General features: G+C 33.3%; 11 protein-coding genes across 11 annotated transcripts; 5 read left to right on the forward strand and 6 right to left on the reverse strand.

Moving 5' to 3' along the window:
* Nucleotides 1-6: 6 nt before the first annotated feature.
* DFA_09197 (uncharacterized protein) lies at nucleotides 7-623 on the forward strand (the record flags this gene model as incomplete). The annotated part of the gene is made up of 2 exons (XM_004352570.1): nucleotides 7-117; nucleotides 150-623. 2 exons carry the CDS (start codon nucleotides 7-9, stop codon nucleotides 621-623), a joined length of 585 nt encoding a protein of 194 aa, XP_004352622.1.
* An 88-nt stretch (nucleotides 624-711) lies between these two features.
* Nucleotides 712-2,495, reverse strand: DFA_09198 (uncharacterized protein; the record flags this gene model as incomplete). The annotated part of the gene is made up of 3 exons (XM_004352571.1): nucleotides 712-720; nucleotides 837-1,405; nucleotides 1,436-2,495. The coding sequence occupies 3 exons, from the start codon at nucleotides 2,493-2,495 to the stop codon at nucleotides 712-714; spliced, it is 1,638 nt and encodes a 545-aa protein (XP_004352623.1).
* A 258-nt stretch (nucleotides 2,496-2,753) lies between these two features.
* On the forward strand, nucleotides 2,754-5,369 carry DFA_09199 (uncharacterized protein; the record flags this gene model as incomplete). Its single annotated transcript, XM_004352572.1, has 1 exon — nucleotides 2,754-5,369. The coding sequence occupies one exon, from the start codon at nucleotides 2,754-2,756 to the stop codon at nucleotides 5,367-5,369; it is 2,616 nt and encodes an 871-aa protein (XP_004352624.1).
* A 402-nt stretch (nucleotides 5,370-5,771) lies between these two features.
* Nucleotides 5,772-7,614, reverse strand: DFA_09200 (uncharacterized protein; the record flags this gene model as incomplete). Its single annotated transcript, XM_004352573.1, has 2 exons — nucleotides 5,772-7,027; nucleotides 7,365-7,614. 2 exons carry the CDS (start codon nucleotides 7,612-7,614, stop codon nucleotides 5,772-5,774), a joined length of 1,506 nt encoding a protein of 501 aa, XP_004352625.1.
* Nucleotides 7,615-7,749: 135 nt separating this feature from the next.
* Nucleotides 7,750-11,168, forward strand: tmem56B (TRAM; the record flags this gene model as incomplete). Its single annotated transcript, XM_004352574.1, has 4 exons — nucleotides 7,750-7,788; nucleotides 8,453-8,952; nucleotides 10,341-10,584; nucleotides 10,662-11,168. 4 exons carry the CDS (start codon nucleotides 7,750-7,752, stop codon nucleotides 11,166-11,168), a joined length of 1,290 nt encoding a protein of 429 aa, XP_004352626.1.
* Nucleotides 11,169-11,764: 596 nt separating this feature from the next.
* On the forward strand, nucleotides 11,765-12,631 carry DFA_09202 (short-chain dehydrogenase/reductase family protein; the record flags this gene model as incomplete). The annotated part of the gene is made up of 2 exons (XM_004352575.1): nucleotides 11,765-11,802; nucleotides 11,908-12,631. 2 exons carry the CDS (start codon nucleotides 11,765-11,767, stop codon nucleotides 12,629-12,631), a joined length of 762 nt encoding a protein of 253 aa, XP_004352627.1.
* Nucleotides 12,632-12,887: 256 nt separating this feature from the next.
* DFA_09203 (uncharacterized protein) lies at nucleotides 12,888-13,356 on the reverse strand (the record flags this gene model as incomplete). The annotated part of the gene is made up of 2 exons (XM_004352576.1): nucleotides 12,888-13,076; nucleotides 13,147-13,356. The coding sequence occupies 2 exons, from the start codon at nucleotides 13,354-13,356 to the stop codon at nucleotides 12,888-12,890; spliced, it is 399 nt and encodes a 132-aa protein (XP_004352628.1).
* A 136-nt stretch (nucleotides 13,357-13,492) lies between these two features.
* On the reverse strand, nucleotides 13,493-15,895 carry DFA_09204 (uncharacterized protein; the record flags this gene model as incomplete). The annotated part of the gene is made up of 3 exons (XM_004352577.1): nucleotides 13,493-14,180; nucleotides 14,247-15,591; nucleotides 15,892-15,895. The coding sequence occupies 3 exons, from the start codon at nucleotides 15,893-15,895 to the stop codon at nucleotides 13,493-13,495; spliced, it is 2,037 nt and encodes a 678-aa protein (XP_004352629.1).
* Nucleotides 15,896-15,978: 83 nt separating this feature from the next.
* On the forward strand, nucleotides 15,979-16,577 carry tmem208 (uncharacterized protein; the record flags this gene model as incomplete). Its single annotated transcript, XM_004354509.1, has 2 exons — nucleotides 15,979-16,256; nucleotides 16,328-16,577. The coding sequence occupies 2 exons, from the start codon at nucleotides 15,979-15,981 to the stop codon at nucleotides 16,575-16,577; spliced, it is 528 nt and encodes a 175-aa protein (XP_004354561.1).
* Nucleotides 16,578-16,687: 110 nt separating this feature from the next.
* Nucleotides 16,688-20,337, reverse strand: DFA_09206 (uncharacterized protein; the record flags this gene model as incomplete). The annotated part of the gene is made up of 4 exons (XM_004354510.1): nucleotides 16,688-17,557; nucleotides 17,631-18,733; nucleotides 19,117-19,198; nucleotides 19,897-20,337. 4 exons carry the CDS (start codon nucleotides 20,335-20,337, stop codon nucleotides 16,688-16,690), a joined length of 2,496 nt encoding a protein of 831 aa, XP_004354562.1.
* Nucleotides 20,338-21,356: 1,019 nt separating this feature from the next.
* DFA_09207 (P-type ATPase) lies at nucleotides 21,357-25,153 on the reverse strand (the record flags this gene model as incomplete). The annotated part of the gene is made up of 5 exons (XM_004354511.1): nucleotides 21,357-21,829; nucleotides 21,922-22,372; nucleotides 22,469-24,033; nucleotides 24,119-24,844; nucleotides 25,117-25,153. 5 exons carry the CDS (start codon nucleotides 25,151-25,153, stop codon nucleotides 21,357-21,359), a joined length of 3,252 nt encoding a protein of 1,083 aa, XP_004354563.1.
* Between the last annotated feature and the right edge of the window lie 31 nt (nucleotides 25,154-25,184).

Here is a 25,184-nt window from a genome sequence, read left to right on the forward strand (position 1 = left end):
AAGACAATGTCTTCTACTACTTCTACTTCAACTATAATAGATGAACAACAACCAGTTGCAGTTGAACAACAACAAGATATAAAAAAAGAAGAAACAACAACAACAACAAATAATAATGTAGATAATAATAATGTAGATAAATTTCATAGACTTTTAAAGAAGAATTAAATATAATTGGAAAGAGTGATATGACACCAGCATCAAGAAAAGAAGTAAAGAATATATCGTTGACATGTGTTAATTTAGTATTGACAGTGTTGGGAGTAGGATCAATGGCCACGCAAGGCAACACTGTCATGGAGGTACTCGATCAATCAGTAGAAACACTGCTCATTGGTATTGCACCAAAGATGTGGGCTACTCTTTCACCACAACATCGTCAATTGACCATGTATGTTGCAGTCTCTTCCTATATCGTCGGTGGCAAGGCATACATGTGTGATGCTTTGATGACAGTATGTCACAAGGAATTAGAATCAATGATCAAATCTCGTACAATGCCAAACAAGATAAGTGAAATCGTCAAACGTGCAAACGTAATCATATCAGTATTTAAAAAACAAGAAGAAGCAAAAGCAAAAAAAGAAAAAGAAGATGCTAGAAGAGCTGGAAGAAGATATTAACAAACAAAATAATATATAAAGAAAGAATTAATTTATTTTTATTTAAATTGGAAAAGAAATATTCTTTCTAAAACAAGTTTGACCATTATTATGATATCTAGAATAGAGAGAATTAAAATGATTACCACAAAATATATGGGCTAGACCTTGAACACTTATAAAATCAAGGCGAGGATGTTGTAATAGTAGATTTTCAATGTCGGATTTATAGACCATGATAGGGGGATGACAATCCAAAGAAGATAATTGGAGTGTTGCAAGATTAGGATTATGGTCAATCAATGTCTTAAAGAGTGATCCACCGTGATCACACCAACTAGTATGTCTGGTCGATATTCTTAATAGTTTGATATTGTAGGCTTGACCAATCAATTGTTGGAATTGATAGAACCCAAAGAATCCATTATCACAATCAATGTCAAACAATTCTAAAGATAGTTTTAATAATTGACCACCATTGTTATCTAATCTAATTGGACATATTGGACTATTATTGTAATTATTATCAGTTGTTGGTAATCTAACAATTGGAAGTGGTTTGATTGATTTACTGATAATTATCTTTAATTCGGTGATATGTGATGGAGTGGTAAAGGGAAGTATAGAGAGAATAGATTCATCGGTAAAATCAATCTCTATAGTCCACGCCAAAACTTTTGTATTGGTGGTAATGATTTCAATGGTTTGGGAGGTTAACGTCATTGTATTTGATACTCTTGGGACTTTGGTTGTCAATAGGTATTGCAATAATCGACTATTGACTGTGGGAGGTGAGCGAGTGACTATATTAATCTCTTGTAGTGATTTCATACGGTCAAGATTCGAATACTGAAAGGTTGTATCATCTAGACCCGACAAATAGAGGTGTACAAGATTCGGGTAAATCTCATCACCCGCATTACTAGATACATGTCCAAACAACGATGAAGCCAACTGTGGTGTCTGTGTATCAAGTGGTGTCACATGTCTTAGTGTTATAGATTCTAATGAATGTTCAAGTTGACAAAATATATTTGATAATTGACCAGACACTAATTCTTTGGTTTCTTTACTTGCATGAGTAATAGTATTTGTTAAAAACAAATAAATTGATTTTAAATTATTATTGTTATTTTGTTTACTATTATTATTGTTATTTTTGGTTGATGATTTAAAGATTGGAGAAGGATTTAAAAATTGTTGTAATATTGTCAAGACTTTATTCACAGTCTCCCATGTTTGAACGATTTGGATTGATTGCAATGAGTTTCTAGAATGGTGGAGGATGGATTCGAGGGATCCTGAATCGAATATGTTGGTTGGTTGGACATCGGCGAGTGCGAGTGTATCGACATTTGTATAACGATCGATCGTTAGGGAGTGCAAGTTACCAAATATCAATTTCAAATCTTCATCAGTCTTTAACTTGCCAAGTATATCTATAACCACATTTGATTTTGAAGTTGCGCGAGTATAGGATTGAAAGTTGAACCTAAAGTTTGACAATGATTTAATGATACATTGTGGTGACCGTAAATGTGTCTTGTACGTATCCAATGTCGATATCGATGTTCCAGATACCCAACGGCTGTGTACAAGGGGATTAGGAGTGATTCCGAATAGATGGTTATAATGACAATCATTTAAAAGCTTTAATAAATGACCAAACCATCTCTTGCAAACCACGTTTAAATTAAATACTTCTACTCTATTGTATGGGGTGTATAGTAATGTAGACATAGACTTTGAGATTGACGTTGACTTTACAGGACAACCATTATTGCCAAAATACTCTGGTTGAGCACTACCAAGATCTTGACACCCAAATATATTATTATCTGTGAAATAGTGGTCAAGTATCTGGTACTCTAGATAATGTAAAAGTTTTGTCATAATAGACTAAAATATCTATTGATATCTATTATTTCTTTCTATCAAACAAACATAGATACAAGTAAAGTAGCTAGTACATCTTTGTGTTGTGAACATGATGTGAGAAAATAACAATAAAAAAACTATAAAAAAAGAAGTAGAAGCACTTTACTATGAAGGGTGCATAGCAAGTATGATCATTCATTCTTTTGACAAAGAAATAATAATAGAGATAAAAGATAATATTATTATTATTACTTTTATTTTATTATTTATTTGATGAATCAACAACAACAACAACAACATAAACCTATTAATAATAATAATGATGAAAAGATAACAACTATTACAATTAAAACAATATTGAATAATCGGTTTATAAGTAATCAAATATTTCAACATGTTCACAAGATTGGAATAGATATTGTTAGAAGAGTTAGACATTCGGTGATATTAGAACCATATGTTGGATCGGGTGAACGAAGAGGTGCAAGACCGTTGGATGACAATTTGATTGTTACACCCCCCAATTACACCAATGCTGCACATGATCTTTTAAAATACTTTGGTTTGTTGGGTGGTGTTGCCAAGTATAGAGATATATCGAATGCAAAGTGGATGTTAAAGAATGGATATATCGGGTTGCTATTGGACAAGATTAAACGTGGTGACAAGGTGATCTTTGGTCTTGGCTCACTCAAGTTGATGTCACGTATGGGGTTACCACTCGACCAATTCAAACAAATAATCAGTGCCTATCCATTGATGCTAAGCGATATCGCTGGACAGACTACTGACATGGTCTGCAAATGTTACGTAGAGTCTGCCAAAGGTGATGACACAAATTATCCAGTATTTCAATATTTACAACAAAAACTAGTGTCTACTTCTACTACAACCCCTAGTAGTGACCCACATGTAAAGGCATTAGTACAGTTGTTTAATAGTGCTAAACGTCCATCACTTTTAATTTTGACGTCGTTGGTTGAATCTATCAAACATCTACCAAAGGAAAAGTTTTGGTTGGCAGACACAGATGTACTACGTAATCACGACCTCGTTGATTATTGGTTGCGAAATGTCGATCGAGTACCCATCACAGTGTCTAGTCTCGGACTACTCTTGGGAACACTTGGACATAATCATCACCTATTCGTGGGAATGGTTCATAAACTCCAACCGGATAAAGACACTGACAATATTTTCAAAGCATGTCTACTCTACCAGACTGCTCTTGAAGACCAACCCATCATCAATAGAGATCTCTGTCTGTCAGCTCACTACATCTCCACCAGCCTCGTCACTAGGCTACCTCCAAACACTAGTGTCAGTGATATTCGATCGATCGATTTCTACCAATCAAAAGTACTAAAAGATCTCCAACAAATTGACTCTTCTCTCACCAACCCCAATTCAATCCATTGCTATTGGGAGTTTGTCTATTTGGAATATATCGCCTATCTTCCAGGTGTAGTAAATGAATTACAACCTCTATCAAAACATTTAAATTGTTTAATATTATTAATATTAAAGAAAATTAAATCAATCATAAATAATAATATAAATAATAATAATAATAATAATAATAATAATAATAATAATAATAATAATAATAATAATATTGATAATAGTATACAACATTATTTATGGAAATATTTATTAAAATCATATGGTAGTAAATATATTTTATTGGATTTATTGATTAAAGTAGGATTTGGATTGGAATATATTAAAGATGCATATGAAACGTATGGATGTCAATCGTATATAAAGGTTCTATCTAAATGTACAGACCTAGATGTTATGCAATTCATTCAATCAAAGCTTTGTAAACCAAATTCAACCGACTATTATCCTCGTGGACTCAAACCCATCCACATTACCAACCAGTCTACGACAAAAGAGGTAATGGTGATGGCCCACCTTTACACACCACGTAAAAAACTAGACAATGATAATTGGACCACTGAAATGGCTGAACTCGCAATTGTTACCGATAATTATAACGCATTTAAAGTCATCCTAATGAAGACAAAGGTATTGGCTCTAAAATATACAAACCCATTGAATGGTTTAATTCGTCTCAAAGATCGAATCAAAGTGTCTTCACTTGAATTCATTGCCTTTGTCTACAAGTACTATGACAAGTTGACGAGTAAAAACATACTTTTACTAAATAGAGAAGATTATGTTGGATTGTTTATGTATGCTAGTGTACGAGGTGACATTAACATGCTACAGAAAATTCATACATTGTATCCAACCAAAGGTTTGGAATCATTGAAATCATCTCGTTGTAGAATACTAGATATTGCATACCTATGTGGCAATCAAAAGTCACTAGACTTTATATTAGATAATCGTCCATTTGAACGATTATCTAATAAATTATGGACAGCTATTGGTAGAATGAATAATGTTGAATTATTTAAATTGATTTATAATTCAAAAAAGGATGATGATAATAGTTTACCACAAGGAGAAATCAATGATGCAATTGTTCATTATGGTAGTTTTCAACTATTACTACATATGCAAGAAGCTGGTTTACATGAACGAATCAGTTCTGGACAATTGTATTGGGCAATACAAAATAATCATCATGAAATTGTTCAACACTATTGTAACAATTATCTTCAAAAGGATACCAAACTTAACCTACCAATATACCAAAATATTATCCATGGATTTGGAGAGATGGTTCCATATTGGGAATTTATCACTCCTCAAATGATGGATGTATTTATCAACGCCGTACCACTACAAGTCATGCTAGACAAATCCATCTACCTACCTTCAACATTTAATAGAACATCAAAATTAATCAAATACTTAAAATCTATTAAAAAGTTAAATTCATCTAAAAATTCAAATCCTAATTGTACTATAATGTAAAAATTATAATAAATTAATATTATTTTAATTTATTATTACAAATTAATAAACAAATTAATTATTAAATTATTAATTTGTTTATTGTTACAAAAAGAATATATCGTTGACATGTGTTAATTTTGATGTTCTATTAAATGTTCAAGGTAGGATCAATGGCAACGCAAGGCATACATGTGTGATGCTTTGATGACAGTATGTCACAAGGAATTAGAATCAATGATCAAATCTCGTACAATGCCAAACAAGATAAGTGAAATCGTCAAACGTGCAAACGTAATCATATCAGTATTTAAAAAACAAGAAGAAGCAAAAGCAAAAAAAGAAAAAGAAGATGCTAGAAGAGCTGGAAGAAGATATTAACAAACAAAATAATATATAAAGAAAGAATTAATTTATTTTTATTTAAATTGGAAAAGAAATATTCTTTCTAAAACAAGTTTGACCATTATTATGATATCTAGAATAGAGAGAATTAAAATGATTACCATAAAATATATGGGCTAGACCTTGAACACCTATAAAATCAAGGCGAGGATGTTGTAATAGTAGATTTTCAATGTCGGGTGTGTAGACCATGAGAGGGGGAGCTTGATGACCCAAAGAAGATAATTGGAGTGCTGCAAGATTAGGATTATGGTCAATCAATGTCTTAAAGAGTGATCCACCGTGATCACACCAACTAGTATACTTTGTCGATATTCTTAATAGTTTGATATTGTAGGCTTGACCAATCAACGTATGGAATTGATAGAACCCAAAGAATCCATTATCACAATCAATGTCAAGCAATTCTAAAGATAGTTTTAATAATTGTTTGTTATCTAATCTAATTGGACATATTGGACTATTATTGTAATTAATATCAGTTGTTGGCAATCTGACAATTGGAAGTGGTTTGATTGATTTACTGATAATTATCTTTAATTCGGTGATATGTGATGGAGTGGTAAAGGGAAGTATAGAGAGAATAGATTCATCGGTAAAATTAATCTCTATAGTCCACGCCAAAACTTTTGTATTGGTGGTAATGATTTCAATGGTTTGGGAGGTTAACGTCATTGTATTTGATACTCTTGGGACTTTGGTTGTCAATAGGTATTGCAATAATCGACTATTGACTGTGGGAGGTGAGCGAGTGACTATATTAATCTCTTGTAGTGATTTCATACGGTCAAGATTCGAATACTGAAAGGTTGTATCATCTAGACCCGACAAATAGAGGTGTACAAGATTCGGGTAAATCTCATCACCCGCATTACTAGATACATGTCCAAACAACGATTCAATAGCCAGCTGTGGTATAGGCGTATCAAATGGTGTCACATGTCTTAGTGTTATAGATTCTAATGAATGTTCAAGTTGACAAAATATATTTGATAATTGACCAGACACTAATTCTTTGGTTTCTTGATTTGCAATAGTAGTATTTGTTAAAAACAAATAAACTGATTTTAAATTATTATTATCATTATTATTGTTGTTACTATTATTTTGTTGTCTTTGATTATTATTATTATTATTATTAGCCTTTAAGATTGGAGAAGGATTTAAAAATTGTTGTAATATTGTCAAGACTTTATTCACAGTCCCCCATGTTTGAACGATTTGGATTGATTGCAATGAGTTTCTAGAATGGTGGAGGATGGATTCGAGGGATCCTGAATCGAATATGTTGGTTTGGTTGAGCATTGGCGAGTGCATCGGCATTTGTGTAACGATCAATCGTTAGAGACTGCAAATGACCAAATATCAATTTAAAATCTTCATCAGTCTTTAACTTGCCAAGTATATCTATAACCTCTGTGGCCGTGGCTGATGTCGATCGAGTATAGGATGCAAAGTTGAACTTAAAGTTTGACAATGATTTAATGATACATCGTGGTGACCGTAAATGTGTCTTGTAGGAATCCAACGTCGATATCGATGTTCCACCAGATACCCAACGGCTGTGTACCAGTGGATTAGGAGTGATTCGGAATAGATGCAACTTGTTACCATCATTTAAAAGCTTTAATAAATGACCAAACCATCTCTTGCAAACCACGTTTAAATTAAATACTTCTACTCTATTGTATGGGGTGTATAGTAATGTAGACGTTGATGTTGAAGTTGACTTTACAGCATTACCATTACTGTCAAAATACTCTGGTTGAGCACTACCAAGATCTTGACACCCAAATATATTATTATCTGTGAAATAGTGGTCAAGTATCTGGTACTCTAGATAATGTAAAAGTGTTGCCATAATAGACTAAAATATCTTTTATCTATAGATATCTATTATTTCTTTCTATCAAACAAACATAGATACAAGTAAAGTAGCTAGTACATCTTTGTGTTGTGAACTAATATTTGTGAGAAATTAATAATAAAAAAAAATATGAACAAAGAAAAAGAAGTATCCGCCCTATACGACGAAGTGTGAATGATCATTCTTCAAGAAAAGAATAATAGAGATAAAAGATATTATTATTATTACTTTTATTTTATTTATTTGATGAATCATCAACAGATACAAACATAGAAAAGAAGAAAAGGAAATCAAATGAAGGAACACTCTGTCCAACAAAGACAACAACATAAACCTACTAGTAATAATAATGAAAAGATCTTAACGATTAAAACAATATTAAATAATCGATTTATAATTAATTAAATATTTCAACATGTTCACAAGATTGGAATAGATATTGTTAATGCTGAAGAGGTGCAAGACCGTTGGATGACAATTTGATTGTTACACCTCCCAATTACACCAATACTGCACATGATCTTTTAAAATACTTTGGTTTGTTGGGTGGTGTTGCCAAGTATAGAGATATCAAATACGAAGTGGATGTTAAAGAATGGATATATAGGGTTGCTGATGGACAAGATTAAACGTCGAATATCCATCTGAACACTCTCTACCAATCAAAGGTACTAAAAGATCTCCAACAAATTGCTCTTCTCTCACCAATCCCAATTCAATCCATTGTTATTGGGAGTTTGTCTATTTGGAATATATCGCCTATCTTCCAGGTGTAGTAAATGAATTACAACCTCTATCAAAGCATTTAAATTTTTTAATATTAATATTAAAGAAAATTAAATCAATCATAAATAATAATATAAATAATAATAATATAAATAATAATAATAATAATAATATTGGTATTGATAATAATTGGACTACTGAAATGGCTGAACTCGCAATTGTTACCGATAATTATAAAGCATTTAAAGTCATCCTAATGAAAACAAAGGCATTGGCTCTAAAGTATACAAACCCATTGAATGGTTTAATTCGTCTCAAAGATCGAATCAAAGTGTCTTCACTTGAATTCATTGCCTTTGTCTACAAGTACTATGACAAGTTGACGAGTAAAAACATCCTTTTACTAAATATGTATGCTAGTGTACGAGGTGACATTAACATGCTACAGAAAATTCATACATTGTATCCAACCAAACGTTTGGAATCATTGAAATCATCTCGTTGTAGAATACTAGATATTGCATACCTATGTGGCAATCAAAAGTCACGAGACTTTGTATTAGATAATCGACCGTTTGAACGATTATCTAATAAATTATGGACAGGGTAGAATGAATAATGTTGAATTATTTAAATGATTTATAATTCAAAAAAGGAGGATGATGATAGTTTACTATTATATGTAGTAATAGTTGAAAACTACCATAATGAACAATTGCATCATTGATTTCTCCCTGTGGTAAACTAAACAATTGTATTTGGCAATACAAAATGCTTATGAGCCGATAATCAAACAAACATCACGTATCATCAAACATCGTCAAGTTGACGAACTTACAACGAACGACTAACGTTCAAGAATGTACGGTTGGGAAAAACAAGGCTTTATAGGGCCGCAGAATATGTAAAGGAAATTTTCTTTTCCCCAGACTTGAAAGAAGAAACAATCACAAAGAAATATCCAATAAAAAAATATCCGAGGATAAAATTTTAAAAATTTTAACCAATTCGTTTGACCTCTGCGGGATCACACAACATCATTAAACTCCTATGTTGTTGGGGTTGACAATAATGATGATGTTAAAAAAAAAGTTGATGTTCTAACCACAACCATTCTTTTGTTTCTAAATCAACACCTACCTTCTTTCTTAATTTGTTTTTTTTTTGTTAATCTTACTATTTTAAACATAGAGATAATTACAAACAGATAAAGATTATATACCAATATAATAATAATAATAATAATACTATTTTTTTTATCAAAAAAGTCCTCAAGAGTCGAGAGAGTAAACAAACAAACACGATTAGATTATTAAAATAACTAAGATTTAAATCTGCTGCTTTTTTATTGTCAACACTACCCCCACTACTACTCACCCCACCAAGCAAACATTCACTCGCACTCCATTTATACAACATCGAGTACCAAAACACCCCACTACCTCCACTTTATATATACCTTTTTCACCAAACATCAATTCGAGAGAGTGCTACTTTTTTAATAATTTTTATCAAAATTATTATTATTATTAATAATAAACACCAAATTCGAATCATATAGTTTTATATTTATTTTCATACCAACCACTCTACTCTCTCTTTTTTTCTCTCTCCTCTTTGTCATTCATTCTGTATCTCTATATATCATTATTAGTTTTTTTACTAGTATCAGTACTTTCTATATAAATAACAAATCAATCAATCCTTTCAAGTTGGAAAAATAAAAAATATGATATTCAAATTATTAGGAAACAGTCACAATATAGTGTCACTTACTGATTGGGATATAGAGTTGATGACCATATGTCTCTACTTTACAACCTTTCAGCTATCACATTATATTACACCTCTCTTTTATACCAATTTTAAAAAGTTTTCAAACAATGATAAAATAGAATGGAATTCTAGGTAAGCAAAGAAATAGAAAGAATACAACAATCAGTCTTTTCCATGATATTGACATTTGTCTTTTTTCTACTTTTTTATTTTTTTAGAATCGTATCAAATCTAAATGCAGTTTTATGTACTATAGGAGCCATCAAATGTTTGTTTTTTGATAATACTACATGGTCAGAGAATCCATTCCTTGGTGCTACACCCAACAGTTTATATTGTCTCCGTTTTATACTTGGTTATTTCATTTATGATACAGGTGTTATTCTAGTCCATCAAAGTTTATTGGATATTCCAACTCTTACACATCATTTAATGGCTTTATTATTATATTATTGGGGAAAGGTAAAAAACAAAAAACTAATAATAATATTGATAATAATAATGAATTAATATTAATATTTTTTTTTTCTTTTTTTTAGACAAGTTTATATTGTCATTTTGTATTGATTTCATTTATGTTTACTGAAATTACAACTCCATGTGTTAATATTAGATGGTTCTTGTTGAGAACTAAAAAAGGAGAAAGTAAAGCATATATAGTCAATGGAATGATGATGGCTTTTGGATTTTTGATTGCTCGAGTCGTTTATATTACTGCATCGGTTGGTGGTGCATTGTACAAACACTATAGTGTAGCTGTCAATCTACCCTCCTATATATTCTGGGGTACCTATGTTGGATACACCATTATCAATGTTTTAAATGTCTATTGGGCATTCCTCATTTGGAGAGGTTTGCTAAGAGCTGTACTTGGAAAGAAGTCTACCAGGTCATCAGCATCATCAGCGGTTGATGTGAAACAAGAATCTTCAGATCAACAAAAACAACAACAACAAAAGTACCAACAACAAATACAATCACAACAAATTAGTAATATTAATACAATAATTAATAATAGATCTTCTAGAAAACCACAAGAAGCTTAAAGCTATAGAAAAAGTAATAGAATATTGTGATAATATAGATATAGTAGAATAGATAATAATAATATAATAATAATAATATAAGTATAATATTAGAAACGTTAAACAATGATTATTTTAAAATAAATAATTTTGAACAAGAAAGAAAGAAAAGCAAACGACGATTAATGATCATTGATCGCCTCATACTTTATGATGGCTGTATCATATAAATGTGTGTATACCATCTGATGATCTTGTCTACGTTGAGAGAAAGAAGATCATCTGAATTTTCGTCGTTCCCTTTCGAGACTACCAAACACAGAATGACGCAATGAAAAAGAGGACCACTTGCGGCTTAGACCAAGTTTTTTTTTAGACGATGTCCTTTGTCAATGTTTTTTTTCGATTTCTTTGAGCTGTGAGATATTTTTAAACTCTGCTGTTGGCCTATCATGGCTTTATGTTCATTCTATCAGTGTCGACATCAATGGTTTAAACTTTATTTAAAACTAATTAGAGTTGTCTTTTTTCTATGCACATCCATCACCGTTATAAATGTGTTCACTCTTTCAACCTCATTTCAAAAGAAATCGAATATATAATATAATCATATAAAAATGGAAGGAAAAGTTATCGTTGTTACTGGTGCTGGAAGGTAAATAAATTCTAATATACATAGATCAAATTAGTACTATAGTAGTATCACAGTATTAATATTAACACTTTGTTTTTTTTTTGTATCTTTTTAATTTTATTTTAGTGGTATTGGAAGATCAGTTTGTTTAGAATTGGTTGGTCAAAAGGCAAAGGTTGTAGTTGCTGATATTAACTTTGAATCATGTCAAGAGACTATCAAGTTGATGACTGAATTGGATGCTGCCGTCGAAACTGTTGCCGTTGCTTGCGACATTTCCTCAGAGGAAGACGTCACCCGTTTGATGCAATCCACTGTTGACAAGTTTGGCCGTATCGACGGTGCCGTCAACAATGCTGGTATCTTGGGCAAGATGCAACGTGTTGGTGACTATGAATTGGCTGATTTCACCAAGATGTTGGACGTTAACGTCAAGGGTACTTTTATGTGCATCCGTTCTCAAGTCAGACAAATGGAAAAGCAAGGCCCAGGCAAATACAGCATTGTCAACGTTTCATCCATCGCCGGTATCCTTGGTTTCCCATACAACTCTGCCTACTCTTGTGTCAAACACGCTATCCTCGGTCTCACCAAGTCTACCGCCGCTGAATACGGTGCTGCCCTCGGCGTCAGATGCAATGCCATGTTGCCAGGTGCTGCCGATACTCCAATGTTGAGACAATACATCCCAACAGATGCTGCTGCCCAACAACTCAAGGCTCACACCCCACTCGGTCGTACTTGCGAACCATCTGAAATCGCCAAGCCAATCGTCTTCCTCCTCAGTGAACAATCATCCTTTGTCACTGGTCAAAATCTCATTGCTGATGGTGGTCTTTCAATCGTCTAAAAAAAAAACAAATATATCTCGAAGACCCAACAACAACAATAATAATAATTAATAGTAATAATAATAAGTATTTCTTTTATATTATTTGGTTTGTCTTTCATCTTTACCCTCTCGAATTCAAACCAAATTTAAATAAATTTAATAATAATAATTGTAGTAATTATCACATAAAGAAAAAAAGGGTGGTGATGTATTATAAGGGAATTAATAATACATTTATTTTGATGATATTAAATATCATCATCATGATTTTGTTTTAATGGAAATTGTTACCAATGATTCTAACATCTTGTTGTTGAACCTGACAAATGTTTAATGATTGACAAACTGATTCACCAGTGGCACCGTTTGATCTGATTGAATTCATCAACTTTTCAACTCCAATAAACGAACAAATACTATTACAATTTAATTGTTCTTGACTATCCAAATTGCTACATAAATCCTAAGTAGGTTTAAAAAAATAAAATTATCAATTTATGGTCAAGTACTAAGAAGAGTCTACTACTACATACATCACATGAAGATGGTGATAATACAGACTTGAATGTATTCAAGTTATTTCCAACAATAGATTTACATGTTGAACATCTTGGGACATGATCTTTATGTACCCTTAACCCTAAAATGGCTGTGCTAAATAAAAATACAGATAAAATAAATAAGATAATAATTTTCATTTTTGATATATAACTTTGTAATGATGTTGACAATGAATGAAACATTTTAAAAAAGTTGCATTGGGATTGTTGGAAGAGTAAAAAACAATTGATTGTCGGCCCGATAAAATATCTATTTGGGTATTGTTTTTTTTACCCGTTGCCATGGATAAAAATAACTAAATAATTAAAATTAATTATTTTATTTGTTGTAATTGATTTTAATTCTCATTACAGAAAAGTTTAGAGTTATTTCAAGACATATTGGAGAATAATGATTCTTGATGAAACCACCTAAAAGAGAGGATTTTTCTACCATTAAAATATTGTTTGGGCTGACCCTTGTTATAGAAAATCGATAATCACCTTTTGGATGACTGATTCTAAGTGATTGTATATTTGAATGATACAATATATCGTTTAATGGGATGGAATGTTTTTGGATAAAACCTTCGGATGGTAATCTTAGGTGTAGTATCGAAAGAGACGTTGGAATACGACCATCGACAAAGTAATCAATGAATTCAAAATCACTTTCATGATTGATACTTAGTCGAGTTAACAAAGAGTGTTCTGAATATTGGATCTTGTTAAATGTTGATGGATTTGAAGGATTTCCAATTGACAGTCGTCGTAACGTTGGTGGTAGAGAGACTGGGAGATTACAATGATTGGTGTCTCCACTAGAATGTTTAATCCCAAGATATTCAAGTTGATTTGGGAGTGGACCAATGGTCGATAGATCAGCTTTACAATCAATCATGATAAGATTCTTGATGCTATTTGGTATAGAATTTGGTTCGATCTTTGTATTGAGTGATGTAATATGTAAAGTTTCAATTCCTTCTAAAATACATCCCTTTTCAATTTTAAATGGTTGTAAACATGATCTGTAAAAGAGAGAGAGGGTAAATGATATTAATATTAATTAATTTTTAATGATAATTGGAACTTACAATTTTAATATTTTAAGAGATGAAGGATAAACTTTAGGTAAATAAGACGAATCTCCAACCAAAAGACAGAGTGATGTGATATTACCAAGATAGGTTGGACTGGATGGTAACTCGTTGGTACTATATAGTCCAAGTGTAGTGACACTTGGCGGTACGGATTTCAATGTGGCGGGCAATTTTGTGAGTGATAGAGTGTGTAGGTTGCGTGCATTGACGGGAAGAGTTGGCATGTCGGCTGTCAATTTGGCGGCATACAAAGACAATTCTAAAAGGTTGGAAAGATGTAACAAACAGTCAACACCAGTGTCATTGGCAAGAGTATGTAGTGTCAGAGATGTGAGACTATCGGGAAGATAGTTGGCCGGTATCAACTCTTTACATGAAAATGTAAACTGATTAAGTGTCTTTGGAAACGAGTCTTGTGCAAAGTCTTTAAACGAAACGAAAAAGTGTAACGATAGCGATGTAAGTGATGTAAAGGGTAAAGAAGGTTCATTGGTCAATTTAAATGCCGAATACCCATATATCGTTTTGTTGACGACCAGTCTCTCTAGTGACCTAGGAAGCAGACAAACCTTGTCTCCATCATCATCATCATCCTCTTCAAATAAATTATTTTGACAATACAATACTAATTGCTTGAGTGGCGATGGTTGTTGTGACTGTGACTTTTGTTCCTTTTCGTTTTGTTGTTTGAATACATTTCTAGAGAATTCTAATTGAGTTGAATGACCAGAGACCATAATACTTTCAAGTCCTTGTAAAGGTAGAGATTGAAAGGACTTTGAAGCAAATGAATCAGTAATATACAGATTCTTGGTCGACGCAGGTATAAAGTCAGATTGGTACAATACATCTGTGATTTGATTGTGGTCTCTAGAGATGTCGTCAGATGATGCAGGCACTGAGTGGTGGAGGAACATTTGATGATCAAGTGATCGATCAAAGATATGTTGAAATGACTTTAAATGGAGACGACCATTGTACCCTTCAGTGTCTGTTGTGAGTATCTGGTCTGTTGAAGGTACCAAGAATGGTGTCTTTCCACTGACTTGCGACGTTGCATTCTTGTCAATAAGTAGTAGATCAGAGCATCTAGCAATACTTGTATCTACGTGTGTCAAAAGTGTAAACAACTTTTTACATGTAAGAGATAGACATAGTAGATCAATTAAACTAGTTGATCTGTGACGATGATGTAATGACGATGATGGCGATGATGAAGATGATTTAACAACAAAACCAATAATATTTAATAATATTATTTTTGGTATGCGATCATTGATATAACATATATTGTTATCTTGTTCATCCATCTCTGAGATACAAGTATATAACAAACTAACTATTTATAAATATATAATTTAATAACATGTTTTAGATGTGATGATTGTAGTATGAAAGTAAATAAATAAATTTTACGAGTTCAAAAAATATCTTGGGATCGATATTCTGTGTTCCACTTCCATCCAATTCCTTTGGCTCCTTGATTATCCAGAGGGAAGGGAGATATTACAATAAAAGTAAACTAATACTAATTAATAGATTGATCGATAGATAAACTTATAATACTAATGAATTGGAGAGTCTAAGTTTGGTCAAATTAAATTAATTTTTTTTTTTTGAAGAAGTTCAGTGCAGACACCCATTCTTTTTCCTTCTTTCAATATTATAGAGATATATTGATTGATTGATTGATTGATTGATATCTAGATTAAAGAGAGAGAGAGATATGGCAGGATCAGGAGCAAAGAAGAGAAAACAACAAAACGAAGGAGAGATTAAAAAGTTGGTGATTGCATTGGCATCGATCAACGCTTTGTACTTTATATATAGAGTTTGGTATCATTCCGATTCCTTTACATTTGGTAATTGGGTACTATGGTTCATCGTCATGGCAATGGAAGGTGTTGCCCTTTATCTCATTAAATTGATGGCTCAACCTACCTACAATGAACAAGGTGAATTGATTGATGGTGGTTCTGATCTTTCAATGAAAGGTTTATGCGAGTATGAAATAGAAGATAGATAGGAGAAATATATATACAATCATTACTTACACTCTTTCTATTACTATCTAGATATTACTTTGATACAATTTATATTTGTTTGATTGTACAACTATTGGGATTGATTTCAGATAAATTCTTTTACTTTATTTTGGTGATACCTGCTGCCATTGCATACTTTGGTTGGTCTAAAATCGCTCCATTCATCTTCCCACCAAAGGAAGCTGATAAGGAGATGACGGCAACCGAACAAGCCGCTCTCAAAAAGAAACAAGAAAAGCAAGAAAGAAAACAAAACAAGGTTAAATTTGTTAGAAGATAAATGAACATAAGAATGAAAGAATGAAAGAAATATAAAACACGTATATTGTATTATTGTTAGCGAAATTTAGACATTATTATTATTATTATTATTATTTATTATACTTTTATTTAATTTTGTTGTTGTTGTTGATGTTGAAATTGTTTAAGATCATTACTAATATGTTTAAGTTTAGATTCTAAAATTTGGACTACATTATCAACGATCATTCTATCGTTGGCAGTTTTAGTCCATTCTTTGGTGAGGTTGGCAAGACGTGGGTTACGCTTGTTGATACCCTCTACTTCACGGATTGCATTGTTCAAGTCACCTTGCTTGAGGAATTCTTCGGCACGAGCCAATGTACTGTCGATATCGTCACCTTGGACCATACCCTTCTCAGGGACAATGAGTTTAGAGGCAATGGCCGATAGCGCACGGCCGAGGAATGACTCGTCGTCTGGCAACAATGATTCCTTTCTCAACTCGGCCGACATTTCTGCAAAGCTGTCGCGGATCATGTTGATGGATGCAACACCATACTGCGATACGCTGGCTGGCAGTGCCTTGACAACAGTGTCGATGAGGTTGTCCGTGTCGGCCATTGCCAACTCTTTCAACTGTTTGACTTGGTTGTGTAGAGGTGTGTAGGCGTCAAATTCCTTGACGGCACGTTTCAAATCGACCAATGACACGGTGAGTGCGCTGATGAGCTTCTTGTCGGCTTCAATGTCTTGAATACGTTTCTTTTGACCTTCGAAAATACCTGTTAAATTGTCACGTTGTTTCTTAACAGAGTCATTCAATTGGTCGTATGATTGATCCAATGTTTGCTTGAATGATTGTTCCATCTCTTCCAACTTGCCAATCGAATCCTTGGTAATCTCTCTCACCTTTTCATCAAATTGTTCATTATACAACTTTTGAATTGCATCTTCAAATTTCTCCATATATCCTTTTTCACTTGATTTAATTGATTCTATTTCTTCTTTTAATTTAACCTAAATAGAATAGTAATCGGTAAATATATATTATAATCATTAATCAAATTAATAATTTGATTAGAAGACATACATTTTCCAATAATAATTGTTTGATTTGAGTAATATATTGCTTTTCTAAAATAGCAAGTAAATGATCTAAATTATCTATTGGAACATCCTTTGTTGGTGAAGAGCTATCCTCTTGTTGTTGATCTTCAATGGAAGAAGATGGAGTGGTGGTAATGGTGGTTGTATTGGTTTGATCTTGTTCATTTGGTTGAATGGTGATATCTACTTGTTCATTTTCATCATCACCAATAATCTTATCTAGTGTATCATAGATTTTAGTTGTATCTGTATATTCATCAGATGGTGTAACTATAGTGGTTGTAATGACTTCAGTAATAATTGGTTCTTCATCATCACCATTTTCTTTCTTATCTTTTTTATCTTCTTGTTCCTTATCTTGTTCTTCTTCTTGTTGACTGACAATGACCAATGTTTCAATTTCATCCAATAAATCATCAATGATTGGTTCAACTCTTTTCTGGATGATAGCTTCGAGTGAAAGATCAGGGATCTCTTTCTTGTCCAATTGTTCGGTGGCGTCGTTGGCTTGTTCCTTGACAACGTCTTTAATTGTCTCTGCGACCACTACTGTCTTTGGCTCGATCAATTGATTCTCCAATGTTTGTACCAACTCTGAAATATTCTCAATCACATCTCCTTTTGAATGGTGGTGTTCAGGTGTAGTAGTAGTAGTAGAAACAGCTTGCTTATTACCATTTGAAAATGCAGCAGCGATATGATTGAACTTCTCAACCATCTCTTTGTTGACATTACCAATATGTGAAGAGAACAAGTACTCTTCATTGAAACAATACTTGTATCCAACGAAACCAACAGTAAAACCTAACCCTAATGCCAAAAGGTATCCTCTAGCAGTACGACCAAACTCTCCACTACCATTACTACCATTACTATTATTGTTATTATTATTATTATTATTATTATTATTATTATTATTATTGTGACTATTTTCAAACTTTGATAATGGTTGTGATGTGATTGATGGTTGATCCTTATTTAATTTGAAGTTAGAGTAGTATCTATAATTGCTATTGTTATTGCTATTGCTATTGCTATTATTGTGATCGTATTTATAGTGAATACTATTTGATGAAGATGATGATACTAAAACAACATGATTGTTTAGTCTTGATGATGAAATCACCTATATTATACAGTCAGGCAAAGGAAACTATTAGTTACCTCTTCTTCAAACTATTATAGTCAGCGTATGTATGTATGTGTAACCGAACCTACCTTTTTTGCTAATGATGGTGCTTTATTTGATAACATTCTTTACTTTGTTATTCTCTCTTTTTGTTGAAATAGAGATAATTATACTAGTTTGTAAATGCAAACAAACAATGACGCAAAAAAAAAATTTATTTATCTTATCTTTTATTTTTTTTTTATTTTATTTTTTGAACTTCATTCAAATATTACCATATTCATGAATAACCACTGACAATTCCCCTATTTAACACAATGTATAAAGTTAATGTATTCACCATCAAAAGAATAGTCAATGGTCTTGTATCTAAACACGAAAATTGAAACTCGAATAGCAGAAAGTTTAATTGTACATCTCAACTAATCTCAAGATCAAAGCTTCAATCGTTGCTCAGTACAAAGAATCAAGATTTATTATTAGAGTTGGTATATGTATACTATCACAACAACTTTCATAGTAAATACTTAAAGTATGTATTACATCCGATCATCATCATCATCATCAATGTACTTGTACAAATTAATTAGATTTATAGAAATTTATCATACCTTGTGAACAACTTTTCCTTTTATTCATTGGGATCTATCTATTTCTCACTGATTATACGTGCCATCTTGGTTGTGTGATACAGAAAATCTTGTATGTTAGAGAAATGTACATTTCTCCTCCCAATTAGACATATCTGAATATGGTTGATTCAATTGTCATCGCTCGAGTTGACCCAAATCCCTGTTGATATGTTAGAAAACTTTGGGGGACAGTATTCCCTCTTTCCATTATTGGTCTGAAGAAATTTGTAATGACTGATTGTTTGTCTAGTGTATCAGCAATATTCTCCCTTTAATGTATACCGCGCGGTCTATAGAGTATTGAAGGTACACTGGACAAACAATCAGTCATTCGTGCTCAATTGCACATGTGTGTCTGTCCCACCAACACCGTATAGTATACTAAACGTGACAAGCGAACCAACAACAAGCTAGCTTTGCACCAACTACACACAAATAATATTATTAATTAATTTAATTTATTTATTTAACCAAAGATTTATTAATACAAGAGGAACATGAATAACAGCCAACATAATGACAGTGTATAATCTGGCATAGTCTAGTACTGCAACACGAGATGATTCTTCGAGTTCATCGATGATACCAGTATTGAATTGTGAACGACCAGTATTAAAGTATCGTAGCAATGCACCTATATCGAATCCCCAACCAATATAGCAACTAAATAGTAGACCAAGATCTAAAAAGATCATGCCATACTTGACCGATGGGGTTTGTATAGATAGAATTGCTTCGGTTACTGGTTTGGCCAATACCCATCCTGCTACGTTTGATCCACCCAATAATGTTGCCAATATATTTCTTCTCTTTGATGAAGAAGATCCAATTGGTCTCGGGGGTGGCGATAATGTAATCACTGATACATCCCAAAATATTGTACTTATTGATGATCCCAATAAACCATATAATATTCCTTTTAACAACATTATTTATCAATAGAAGTAATATTTATATATAAATACAGTATATCTATCTATTTAAATAGCTTCTATACAAAGGTTGTTTATGATATTTCCTCACAAATAGATGCTCACCTTTTTTTCTTGTTTTTTCATCGTAGTCGAGTCACTGGTGATATTGTGATCTTAATTCTTTTCAAAGTTTACAACAAACAATTTGGGTTGGGTTGGGATTATGACAAAAAGCAACAAAGTATCTAAAGGGGTTGTTGTCGTTTCCTAAGAGAATTGCACTCCTATACCTGCAATGACATACTCTTATTGCTTAGAGCATTACGAATATACAGTACATTACTAATTATGTTAAGGAAACTTACTATACCACTTCTTTAAATATCTTCAATGCATTTCCTAAGAGATTTGCACTCCTATACCGGAAGATTTGATCTTCGGGACATTACTAATTATGTTAAGGAAACTTTTGTTCATTATCAAAAACTAGATCAGATCAAGATATTTGGTCGTTGTGGTTCAAGTAGTATTTTTCTTATGGGATTTATCATTATTCCCTAATTTGAGATATATATATAAAATGTGTTTCCTAAGAGATTTGCACTCCTATACCGATCGGGAGTGTTGAGGTTCACGATCCACAGGAAAACTGCAACTAGTTGCGATTACCTAGATCTGTGTAACCAATCTGATTCCCCAGGGACATTACTAATTATGTTAAGGAAACTTTGTTTCTTTTTTTTTTGGAAGATGTTTAAAGATACCTATGACTTGGTCCATCAAGATTTGCTCAAAATTTCTTTGTTATGGGATATTTGGGTTTGTTTGTTTGATTATTTGATTGTTTGTTTGTTTGTATGATTGATATTAAACATATAATATATTTATATGTTTTATTTATTGAGGTTGAATGGAATATTTATATATATTTATAATTATAAAAGAAAAAGAATAATAGTAAGATGGATTTTGGTTTGAGGGGGAGGGGAAAATTAATTAATTAAAAAAAAAAGAAGTATTGGATAAATGTTTGATTATTGTTTAGCATTGCTTTGACTTTTCATTCTTGGTAATAAGGATCTTCTTTCTTGATCGGAAGATCTAGAGTGGAAGAGTTCTTTGGTTCGTTTAAGACGAGGTTGATTTCTAATAACTGATATGACATTGAGTTGTGTAAGAATGTTTTGGGCGGCCTTCCATTTGCTCTCTGGACGCAAAAGTGGAGTACTCTCTATATCAATGTCGATGGGGACGTCGTTTTGATGGATGGGTTTGACCGATTGTTGCACAGGTACAGAATCCTTGACGGGTAGACACCGCAAACAAAAGCCCCACACCAAGCCTCCCGTACCAATAATCACGCAAAACAACCATTGATAGATATCCAATGGACGTGTACCAAAGAATTCTCCACCAACTTCAACCAATAATATTTGAATACCAATCGTTCCAATGAAAATACCAACAAATAAATAACTTTTGTGAATATTTCTAAATACATTAAAGTCTAAAATAAAAATAAATAAAAAAAAGTAAGATTAGTAAAAGAGTTCTATATATATTATATATAAATATTTTGATAATAATTTTTTTTTTTACCATTATTTAAAACACGACAATTAATTTCATTAAAGAATTGACAAAATACAAAGGTATTAAAGATGATGGTGTGATAGACCATTTTGTCATTGGGAGACCATTGACCTTGAGGTGGTAGATCAAAGAGGGTGGTGAGAGTGGCAGCACCATACATAATGGCAAAGAGGAATGACAATTGATAGATGGACTGTCCAATGATATTTCTCCACATGCGTCGAGTGATGAGCTTGTCAAATCGACCATATGGTAAACGATCAAACAGTGATTCTGTAGGTGGTTCAGTTGCCAATGCCAACGCTCCCAATGTATCCATAATCAGATTAACCCACAACATTTGAATTGGTCTAAGCGGACTCTCTCCACTGGTACATGCACCTGCAAATGCAATCACTACTGCTACTATATTTACAGTTAATTGGAATTGAATAAATTTACGAATTGAATCATATACCTAAAAAAAAATAAAAATAAAAAGAAATATAAATATATAATTATAATTTTGTTTGTTTCTTTTCTTTTCTTTTCTTTTTTTTTTTTGATTCTTTACATTTCTACCCCATAAAACAGCTTTTGAAATTGAATTAAAGTTATCATCTAATAAGACAATGTCACTAGCTTCTTTGGCAACTTCAGTACCTGCGATACCCATAGCAAATCCAACATCGGCTTCTTTGAGTTGAGGAGCATCGTTTACACCGTCACCAGTGACTGCAACCACTTCACCTAGTTGACGGAGTTTGTGGACGAGACGATACTTGTCAGTGGGAGAGCACCGAGCCATGACTTGGAGGTGTGGTACGACAATGTCGAGTTGTTCGTCGGTCAATTGTCTAAATTGTGGACCTTCTAGTGCGACACCACCTTCCTTGAGGATACCACACTCGCGAGCAATGTTTTTGGCCGTGAGGAGATTGTCACCGGTAAGCATCTTGATTTTAATGCCTGCATGTTGGCACTTGAGGACGGCGGCGGGCACCTCGGGACGAACGGGGTCTTTGATGCCTACGAGTGCGAGAAAGGTGAAGCCGTCCTTGTAGAGGTCTTCCTCTTTGAACTTGGCAGCGTCTCCCTTGACATCTTTGTAGGCGAGAATGAGTGTACGCAGTCCGTTGCTAGCATACACTTCAATCTCCTTGGCAATTATCATCTTTTCGTCGCGGGTAAAGTTACGTGACGACCCATCCTCATCAATCGACGCTGTACACTTTTCCAACATAATTTCACTTGCTCCTTTGGCATGGAAACGCAATCCTCCTCCTCCACTATTATTACCGCTTCCATCCTTTTTAACGAGGATACCTGACATTTTCTTTTCTGAACTGAATGGGAATGCACGGACTGCACGTGCTTTGTTGAGGTCACGGTATGTTTCATAGTCGACGTTGAGTTTGATGATAAACTCGAGTAGTGCGCATTCGGTCTTGCTGCCCTTGTGCTCGTTGACTGGTGCACGTACGACAATGTATGCTGTCGAGTTGAGACAGATCGACTCGGCTAAAAGAGAGACAATATGCTCGCTTGGACTTGCAATGTAACGACCGATGGTCGATCGCTCCACCGACATACGGTTCATTGTCAGTGTGCCAGTCTTGTCCGAGCAGATTGTTGTCGCTCCACCCATCGTCTCGCAAGCTTCCAAGTGACGCACCAGGTTGTTGTCTCGCATCATCTTGATCATCGAGTAGGCCAACGAGATGGTGACTGCCAACGGCAATCCCTCGGGCACAGCAAGCACAATAATTGCAATCGCCGTCACCAAGTAGCCCATGATCGTTCCCAACTCGCTCCAAGCCCACACGCGGTGCTCCGTCTTGAACACAACAATGTACTTTATGATCAGTACCAAAAACGTCAGTATCGCTGCAGCCAGACCAAACTTGCCAATCAGCTGTGCAAGATTCTCTAGTTTCTCGGTCAGTGGTGTGTCGCTGCTTGGCGCCGACAGCAAACTCTTGAGTTTTCCCCACTGCGAATGGTCTCCAACTGCAGCCACCAGATACGTGCATCTTCCCTCCAACACTTGACATCCAGACAACATAAATGGTTCCTCCTTTTCAGATTTTGATTTTTGATCAGATTCTCCAGTCATTGAACTTTCATCAACTGCAAAGTCTAAAAATAAATAAATAAATAAATAAATATATTAATATTCAAATTTACAAAGATTACATTTATGTTTGTTATTGATTATACATACTAGCACCATTAATAAAGAAACCATCAGCTGGGATAGTATCACCAGCTTCCAATTGAACGACATCACCGACTACGATATCAGTGGTTGGAACAGAGGTGATACGACCGTCACGCATGACTGATGCATTTCGTTCGTTTCTGATAGAGTTTAGTTTTCTAAACTTTTGTTCCTTGTTGTAGTCATTACCAGCGGTGACCATGACGACAATGACTACGGCAAAGAGGATAGCTGTGCCATCGATCCAACCAGTTGATCGATCTTCAACAGTCAAACCGAGTACGATAGAGATGATGGCAGCAACCATCAGAATGATCAATGTCTTGTCGTGAGCAGCCTCCCAGATAAAAAAGAGCAGTGACTTGGGTGCCACCTCTGCAGTTCTATTCTCACCATACGAATCGATTCTAGCTTTACTAGTAGCCTCTGCACTCGTCAATCCTTGATCTACATTACTCTTTAACATCTCTGCAACACCTCTTACACCTCCATATTGGTGTTCCAATCCATCAACATTTTCGTTTGATATCAAATTTGCTAAATCATCTCTTGTAACTCTATTATTACTACTACTACTACCTCTATGAACTAATCCATTATTATTATTATTATTATTAATATTATTATTAATACTATTTGATTGATAGTATTCTTGTTGTTGTTGTTGTTGAGGTGACAATGAATTATTATTATCGTTGATTAAATTCTTTTTTCCATCATCGTCGTCATCTGATTTATTTTTTTTGTGAAAGAAGTTCATAATTTAATTAAATTAAAATTTTAATTAATTATTTCTCTCTATCACTTTATATATATATCTATATCTCCAAACTATATACTCTCTTCTATTACTATTTATATTATTATGATTGATTGATTAATCTGTTCTGACTATCAAAGAGATAATAATTATTTGATTTATTGAATTATCTACTCTCTCACTCACTCATTCATTGTGAAGTAAAACTCTGATTACAAATTTATTGGTCTAAAATAAAAACATACCTCAGGTATGCTCATCCAATGATATATATCCATTTAAATTTAAATTAAATTAAATTTTATTATT

Source organism: Cavenderia fasciculata (genome assembly GCF_000203815.1).
Source record: "Cavenderia fasciculata unplaced genomic scaffold Scf_EU5ZYIE01DZOHE-5, whole genome shotgun sequence".
Taxonomy (NCBI): domain Eukaryota; phylum Evosea; class Eumycetozoa; order Acytosteliales; family Cavenderiaceae; genus Cavenderia; species Cavenderia fasciculata.